Source organism: Amaranthus tricolor, chromosome 6 (assembly GCF_026212465.1).
Source record: "Amaranthus tricolor cultivar Red isolate AtriRed21 chromosome 6, ASM2621246v1, whole genome shotgun sequence".
Taxonomy (NCBI): domain Eukaryota; kingdom Viridiplantae; phylum Streptophyta; class Magnoliopsida; order Caryophyllales; family Amaranthaceae; genus Amaranthus; species Amaranthus tricolor.
The window spans coordinates 17,058,256-17,067,792 of record NC_080052.1 but is presented as its reverse complement, the minus strand read 5'-3'; the positions used below and the strand labels follow the sequence as shown (position 1 = coordinate 17,067,792).

At 27.1% G+C, this 9,537-nt stretch overlaps 1 protein-coding gene across 1 annotated transcript; it reads left to right on the top strand.

Annotated features, from left to right (window-relative positions):
- The first annotated feature begins 2,626 nt into the window (after positions 1-2,626).
- On the top strand, positions 2,627-9,537 carry LOC130815192 (transcription factor bHLH68). Its single transcript, XM_057681574.1, has 9 exons — positions 2,627-3,343; positions 3,805-4,183; positions 4,961-5,044; positions 5,818-5,883; positions 6,198-6,263; positions 6,783-6,839; positions 8,033-8,077; positions 8,458-8,502; positions 9,143-9,537. Exons 1-9 carry the CDS (start codon positions 3,015-3,017, stop codon positions 9,272-9,274), a joined length of 1,203 nt encoding a protein of 400 aa, XP_057537557.1. The 5' UTR covers positions 2,627-3,014; the 3' UTR covers positions 9,275-9,537.

Here is a 9,537-nt window from a genome sequence, read left to right as displayed (position 1 = left end):
AAATTTTAAGTTTTAATAATTAAGTAATTATTTCAACTGGATTTCGAAATACGTGGTCCATCATAACATTTTTTGTCGACCACATTGAAAAATTAAAGATTAAAGTCACCACGTGAATTAAAAAAAATTATTTAACACGTGAAATATTCAAAAATTTAGGATTATCACATAGAATTTTGCAATATATTATAGACTCACTCATATATAAGAATCCATTAGATAAATAATGTGAATGGGAGAGATCCAATGAGAAGGGTGTTGAAAATGAGAAGGGTGTTGAAAATGAGAAGGATAAGAAGCATTGTACACCCTTGATTTTAATTAAGATAAAAAAAAATCTAAAAGTCGTGATTAAGCCAAAAACACTTAATTTAAAAGTTACTATGTTACATAGAAAAGTAACCATAGCATTTTGAAGAATGTTCTTAATTTACAACATAATATCCTTTTTTGTATTATAGTGACTAAACAAAAATCTTTCTCATTCTTCTTATTTTAAAATCTTTATTATTTGATCTAATATATATATAGGGAAGAGATCCAATCAGGAGGGTTGAAAATGAGAAGGTGTAAGAAGAACTCTACACCCTTCATTTCACTAAAATAAAAAAAATGTATGGTCATGATTAAGCCTAATACACATAATTGTAAAGATAACTATGTTACACAGTAAAGTAATTACGAAATAATTTCTAGAATATTCTTATTTTATAACATAGTATCCTTTTTTGTATATATATAAACAAAATAAAATCGAAAAACAATCCTTCTCATCCTTCTCATTTAAAAATATTTCTTATTTGATTCTATATATATATATATATATATATATATATATATATATATATATATATATATATATATATATATATATATATATATATATATATATATATATATATATATATATATATATATATATATATATATATATATATATATATATATATATATATATAAATATATATATTAATATATATATATATATATATATATATATATATATATATATATATATTTGTATATATATATATATATATATATATATACATATATATATACATACATATATATATATACATACATATATTTATATTTATATACATATATATATATATATATATATATATATATATATATATATATATATATATATATATATATATATATATATATATATATATATATATATATATATATATATATATGTACATACATATATATATATATAAATGACTACAAAAATCAGCCAGAATTTTCTAACAAAATCAACCTAATCGATCATTTTTTAGCAAATTAACACTGTTAAATTTTAAGACAAAATAAAAATCCAAAATTAAAAGAAACAATGCAAAACCTAAAACCTCCAACAGTTGAAAATGCAAACCCATAAAATAATCAAAACAAACCAAATTCAAAGGAGAAAAAGGAAGCTCTCACAAAAATTGAAAATAAAGTTAACAAAATCAGTAAAATGCCAAAATTTAGAAAAAAAAAAAAAAAAAGCTGTATCAAGATATTAGATTAAAGAGTAGAGTAATGAGAATATAGAAGTATACATGACCAAAGATTTTGACTCCCTTGAAAACTGGTTTAATATTATTCTTTCTTTCAAATGGATATTTAAACCTAGCTATTCACAAGGGTACGGTTTATCTTCACATGTTCATTCTTGTCTTTCTTTCATTTAAAGTATGATTAGAGGTACAAATTAGAGCTAATTATTCCATTTGATTGTCCTCGTTAGGTAATAAATGCTTTCATCAATCCACTTATTTGTCATTATTCTCTCAATATTCATTTCATTTCAAGATTTATTTATAGAGTTCAACTTTATTTAGTATAGTATCTAACTTTAATCTATACAAAAATTATTACTCTTATTCTTTGATTATAAAGGTTGTGAGTGAGAAATTCATGTATGGTTTTGCAAGTATATACAAAAGTTAAAAAAAAAAATAGAAAGTGAGATCTTATTAGATTTATTTTGAAATATTAAATTTTAATATATATTTTTTATTGTTTATTTATAAACCATATTAATTAATAGATATAAAGACTTACATTATACTTTAAATTGGATGCTTTCATTATTAGTCTAATTTACTTTTTGAGCTATGCAAGACAAATGAGACTATATCAGCATCTGAAGAAAAGATGAGAATACTTTATATATAATCCTTTTTTATAGTTAATCTCACCTTACATGTTTATATTTGAGTAGTAGATTATAGAATTTATTTGAACATACGTATTTTCAAATCAAATATTTTTTTTATATTTAATGAATAATTAGCAAGGATTTTATTTTCGTTAACACAGTTGCTTAAACATGAATTTGAAAGCTAGTAATATATGAATCTTATAGTTTACGCATACTTACAATGCGTACTAATATTGTTTGTATTTTGTTGCTACTTATCAGTGACTTTTTATACATATAAGAAACAAATTTGTTTACTCATATCTTTAATATCAGGAAATTTTTTGGATTGAGAAAATGTAAGTGTAAATAGTTCAAAAAATTCTCTAATAGGATGATGACCAATTGTAAAATTAAATAGACTATAGTCACACTTCCATTGACTAATCCAAATCCCCTTTAAAAATTTCTTTTTCCCCATCTTTTTTTACATACTTTTTGATAGTATTTGAAGAGAAATTCCTACCTCTTTTTTCTACCCCACATAAAAATAAAGCTAAAGCCAAAAAGAGAGATGAAAAACAAAAACTAAAAGCAATGAGGGACTACCTAGTCTCCCCTCCCTAAAAAAACCCTTTAAAGAGAGGAGAAATTACAAAAGATAAAGAGAAAACAAATGCATCAATAAGAAGGAAAAAGGATTGAAAGTCCATGATTCAAAAAACACACATGCCTTGGGTTTTGCTCCTTCTCTCTACTTATTAAGCTAAAGCATAGCAATCCCCTTGAAAAGTTCTTACAAAAGCCCTCCGTTGGACCTTCAAACATACATCCCTTCAAAAATAAAAGAATAATAAGATAAAGAGAAAGGATGAATAGAGGTGTTTTGCAAAACTCTCCAGTGCAACAAATGATGGCAGCAGGAAATCCAACTTGGTGGCCAAACATTAACAATTTGATGAGGCCACCATTAATGTCTTCCCATCTTCATCATCAACAACCTTTTCTTCATTCTCCTCCTCCAAATAATAATCATAATAATAATAACATTAATAATAATAATAATATTAATAATGTTTTTCAACCTCAATATAATATGAATATGCCTACCCAAGGTTCTACTTGGCTTGATGATCATCCTATACTCCCACAGGGGCCACATCAACAAGTTCATGAGTCTTGGAGCCACCAACTTCTCATGTAAATCTACATTCTTTTTAATCTATACACGTTTTTCACCTTTGAGACGGAGATTCAGTTTTAAAACACTTAACAGAAAGGATTAATTCTCTCTCCTTACCTGTAGATTCTCTAGCCTACCCACAAATCAAAAGAAAAAAAAAAAAAAAAAACCCTACCCATCAATATATAACTTTGTATTTGTTTATATATCTATCGTTTTGAAGGAGAGGGGTATAGTGGTTTGTTTTTTGTCCATGAATGATACTATGCATGTATATATAGATTATTGTTAATATTGTTTAGGTTAACTTTACCAATTAGTAATTAGTTAGGGTAAAGTGATTTTGACATTGTTATTCCCTACTAATTATTAAGAAAATCTCTAGATCCAATCTAATTTTTTATATTGGTTTTCATTTAATTAAAGTTCTTTAAATTATATATATGGTGAGACTAATTATTCATATCTATTTTATTAGGGGAGGTATGTATCTAGGAGAAGAAGGAAAAAAAATGGAAGCAAATTGGGAAGAGCAAGTTATGCTTCAACAACAAGCTTCTCATTTTATAGATGTGAAGCAAGAAAGCTCAGTAAATAGTTATAATCAAAGCAACAATATTAGTAGTGCTCATCATGATCAAGATCAGTTTCAGCTAGCAGCAGCTAAAGCAGCAGCAATTGCAGCAACAAACTGGTCTCATCATCCTCAGCTAAGCAATATTCCAGCTTCTTCTCCTCAATCTTGTGTAACTTCTTTTAGTAGTAGCAACAATATGTTGGATTTCTCCTCTTCTATTTCTAGTGATCCTACTCTTCACTCTAGACAACCATTTCCTGCTCCTGATCATTCATCTGAGGTAACCAAATTTTGATTCATGTTCATATTTGATTTCATGATTTTCATGCATCGAATATGATACAATTAGTATTAGTATTTAAGTATAAATTAATGAGAATCATGGATTAGACTTTCCTTTCATATAAGAGATTATCTAGTCTTATATATCTAATCAAGGAAGTATAAAATCAATTTTCTTTTATTTTTGGTAGCACTATTAAAATCAATTTGTGACTATTATCCAAGCACCAAGGAGATTGACATCATTTTTGTTAGAGTATATAACATATACCGGAAACTTAATCATCAACTTAAGTTTTTAGTTGAATTGGTTTCTTGATATGGTATCAAAAGCCAACATGGCAAGAGGTCACAGGCTTAAATCTCAATCACCCCTCACTTAAAGTGGAGTATTCAATGCATGTGCATATCCACACTTCTAGCACAATAGGTTGTTGTGTGAGGGGGCGTGCTAGAGTATACAACATATCATGGATCCTCAACTATCAACTTGAGCTTTTAATTGAGTTGGTTCCCTGACAATTTTCAATTTATTTTATCAAATTAATCTATATCGATTTGTTTTGGTTCATAAATTTGACCTCATATTGTGGGGATTATATTATGGCTTTATTAGTGTTTAAACTTGTGATGAATACAGCATGTGTACTGTATTATAAAACAGATTTAGTCATACAAATAAATCACATAAAAAGTGAGTTTTACATAAGAATATATGGTAATATTTTATGAAGGATGAAAATTGTATTTACAGTGTATTTTGGTGGGTATATAGTGTAACAGCACAGCAACAGGTGGGGCAACCAAGAAAGCTAAGGTTCAACCTTCAACAACCCAATCTACTAATACTGCTTTCAAGGTAAGTCTAAGATCACAAAAACAAATAAGCATAATGATTTTCCTCTCTTAGCTCACTTTCAATCTCGTCTTCCAATTCTTCCTCACAAAAGCACAAGGATAAAGGCACAAAAACACATGGAAATACATACCTACTTTGTGTAACATTTCTTGTCAATTTCTCAATTGTCCATTTCTTCCAAGCATGATTATTCTTTATTTCTTAACCATATCTACCTCCTCTCCTCTCTTTTCTCATCCATAGATGAAGATACCATGTAACGTCTACATAATATCCCAACTTTACCATTTTTTTCTAAATAAATAATATTTTCCCCTTTTTTAAAAAAAATATTTAACCTTTAGCGATCAGCTTTTAAAAATAACATATTTCATTTGTTCGATAAAAATTCCAATCTTACATAATTTTTTTTACATGACTTCAACATCATTTTTGTCTTTAATAATTTGTCCGTACAAGTTACAATGTCCATTAAAAGAAGTAATGTTGCAAATGCCCAATTTTTCTAAAACAAACAAAAGGCTGAATTTTTAATAGCCAATCATTTAAATGTGTGATTTTTAAAAAAAAATATTTTTATACTTTTTTAATCTTTTTGTATATTAGAGTAATTCCTATGAATTTGACCATAATATGAGATATTTATGGACGAAATGTTGCTTAGTAATGCCTAAATAAAAGAAAAAATACATTTTTATGATGAAGCATATTTTATATTTCTAGCAATTTTTTTTTCTTTTTTTTGATTTCTCAAAACGTTGAAATTATATCAGGTGAGGAAGGAGAAATTGGGAGATAGGATTACTGCCCTTCATCAAATCGTCTCACCTTTTGGAAAGGTAAGCAATGATCACATCAAATCGTCTCACCATTATGCTGAGTAATTAGCAAGTTAATTAATTAAGCAAAGCAACAATTATGAATATGCAAACGCTCATTAATTAAATGTCATATATTTTAATAAAAGTATTGCTCTTTCCACCTACATAAAACACGATAATATCTCAACTTGTTTTCTAATTTAGTTTAATCCATTTCTTGTAGATCTCTCTAATTATAATTATTCCATGATTTATTAAAAAGTTAGACACATAATTAGAAACTAAGAACTTTGATCATAAAAGTTAACCCTTTTTTCTCCATCTTTCTGCAGACTGACACAGCATCTGTCTTGTTAGAAGCCATTGGCTACATTAGATTCCTTCAGAGTCAAATTGAGGTAATGAGATAATTAAAAATGTTCATGAAATAATACTAATTATTATATGGACAATCTCATCGTAAATTACGTCATAGAAGTATATAGGTAAATATTTGATACATAATTATATATATTTTATAAATTAACTTATAAATTTTCATATTTAATACCTCTTTTTTTTTCTTACTTCATACTTCATTACTCTTCTTTTATTATTTTAGGACAACACAGTATATTCAATTAGTCAATCATTTTCTTAATACTTGTGCCAAACCAAAATGGTGCAAGTGTTATAAAATTGATGTAGTATATTATATATATATATATAAACACAAATAGTTGTGAGAGATGGTCTCTACAAGAGACGCATTAGATATATAGCCTAAATAGCCCAATTAATATATAAAAGGCGATCTCACGTAATTATTAGTTAGTGATGTATGTTTACATAAAGAAATGGAATTACAATTCTCAAAACATTCTTTTGGGCATATATATGCAGTTAAATAATATAAGTTGTTTCCTCGAGTTGTGCAGGCCCTCAGCCTTCCATACCTAAACAGTGGAGCAGGAAACAAGAGGCAGCCTCATCCAGTAAGAACTTAAACAATTGTTTCTTTTGAGAGAATATATAGATTACCGGATGTTTACTAGCTTCTATAATCCACATTTTTTTTCTTCACAAAGTATATTTTAGAGAGTAGAGATCAAGATTTGAGACTAATTCAAAAAGTATCTAGTTTTGCTGAAAGAATTTATTCTTTCTTCGCGTCCGTTCTTTTTTGCTAAACTAATTAAAGAAATTTAAATATTACTAATAGTGTTCATTTGGGAAAAAATGTACGAAAAATTAATTTTCACGAATAGTATTTACTGTCAAACAAAGCTCCTCTAAAAGTTATAACCAACTTTTTACTTTACTCCATTACTAGTGACTATTTAATCGGAGTAAATATCACGAACAAAATGATATATGCATGCAACAGTAAGGATCTAACCAAAAGAGGTAATAAGCTTAATTATTAGAGTAATATACTGGTATAAAAAGAAATTTAATATCATAGTTTAAGTCATTAGCTCCTAAGATTAAGGAATTGTTGGGTGTTAGCTGTGGGCTATTACCTTTTTTAGGGTATTATTTTTACCAGCTGAAAGTGATGACTATTTATGTCACTTAGATAACTTAACTTTTTAGAAAAATATTTGGTAAAATTAGATATTGACTGTTAGGTATTTATTAGAGAAAAAGTAAATTATAAGCCAAAAACCATTGAAAAGCGCTTAAAGCTTAGCATTTAGGTTATGACCTCAAAGAACAATTTAGTATATGAAAAATCATTTACCAAACACGTTTTTAAGTGTTTAAATAACCAACAAGCCGAAAGTTAAATTCCAACCAAAAAACCAATCTAAAATTGATTTACCAAACAAACATTGAATATAGCAAAACAAGATTGCAACACCAATAATATGTACATAAATTAAGAAATTAGTATGCAGTATTAGTCCTAGATTATGTAGGTAGAATTAAAATCCAAAAAATGAATGAAATATGTGAATAAAACTTAAAGAAAATAGAACAAAACTATGTAAATAATAGTCTTGTTGCAAAGTTAAATGTAATTAATTAATGGGATTTGTTCCAATTAAATCAATAAAGTAAAATTAGATTTTTTAGTTTTTAGAAACCCTCCTCATAGTATATTTAATTAGTGAAGTATATACAATAATAACAAGATATATTCGAAATTACTACTATTAATGATATGATCTATAATGCTTTGTAGATTCAAGGGGAGAGGAAGTGCATATTTCCTGAAGACCCTGGACAGGTAAAAGGTTTATGGGATCCATGACCCCTCTTTTTAAGGGCATGTACCAAACTTTATGTTTTCAATATAAATAGATTTTCAAAATAAAGCTGTCACTTTTCTTTTTATATCCTTTAATTTGTTATTCTTTTAAGAAACAAATTGTTAAAAAGAAGGGAAGAAAATATAAATTGAGTTTCCAACTGAAAAAAAAATTGTGCAGCTTTCCTTAGATTAATTATAAAAAAAAAACTTTGAACGTTTAAATAAAGTAGTGATTATTGAAGAATAATGATGAATGGTGTAGCTTTTTTGTATTATAATTGTATTTGACTACACTTAAAAAAGCTGATTAGTGTAGAAGATGCTGATAGCTTTTGTGTTTATATCTTTTCCTACAGCTCTTGAATGACAATTGCTTGAAGAGAAAAGGAGGTCCTGATCAGGTAACCATTACCTTTAGAACAGCCCAAATTTAAAGTTTAGGGGGGGGGGGGGGAGAGGGGGGAGGGGGATATTATTTTACTTTATTGATTTAATTTGCACGTTAATATTTTTTAAATACTTTTTCTACTAGTTCTAGTGTTAAACTACAACACTTGCACTCTTTTCCTTTTACTAGATGGTCACTTAGAAAGAAGTACTAGAAGATATCACATCAATAAGTTTTTTCATATAGATCAATGAAAAATCATAATCAAAGTTTGACACTGAAATTTGTCAATTTTATTTGATAAAAACATATGAAAACAAAGGAAGTAAATCTTTTCAATCACATAAAAGAATTCTTTTACATATTAGAAATAAATAAAAGGTTATTAATTATGTCGATCTACAATGGTTGACTTTTATACCAACAATCATATTTATACAATTTTAACCATGGGTTTTTATATATATGATAAAATTTAGTCATTTGTTCTTCTAATCAATTATAATATGATTAAAAAATGCAAATGATATATTTTAAAATATCTAATAATTTAGAAAACATTAATTTTTTTGATATAAATTTTTTTTAAAAAAATTGAAGTTATAATTGTCAATAATCATAATTAGTGAAATTTGTTTTTTTTATATCGTTAGGATCCATATGAAGAGCCAAAGGACTTGAGGAGTAGAGGATTATGCTTAGTTCCAGTGTCATGCACATTGCACGTGGGAAGTGAAAACGGAGCTGATTATTGGGCACCGGCACTCGGTGGCAGTTTCCAGTAGAAGGTCTTAGTGTTCCGATGTATCGACGACGGCACATTGAAGCTTCAGTGAAGCGACATAACATCATTAGCAGTCAATCTGCCCAACAATATAATTGTAGGAAGAAAACATACTCCTATAATTAATTAATTAAGGTTGATTGCTCCTGATGCTATGTACGTATTTCTCTTGGATTGCATTCACTTGTGCTGTAAATTTTAATTTTAATTCAAGTTTTCTACATATTATTACTCTTTTATTTCAATCTACTTTATTTTATAGCA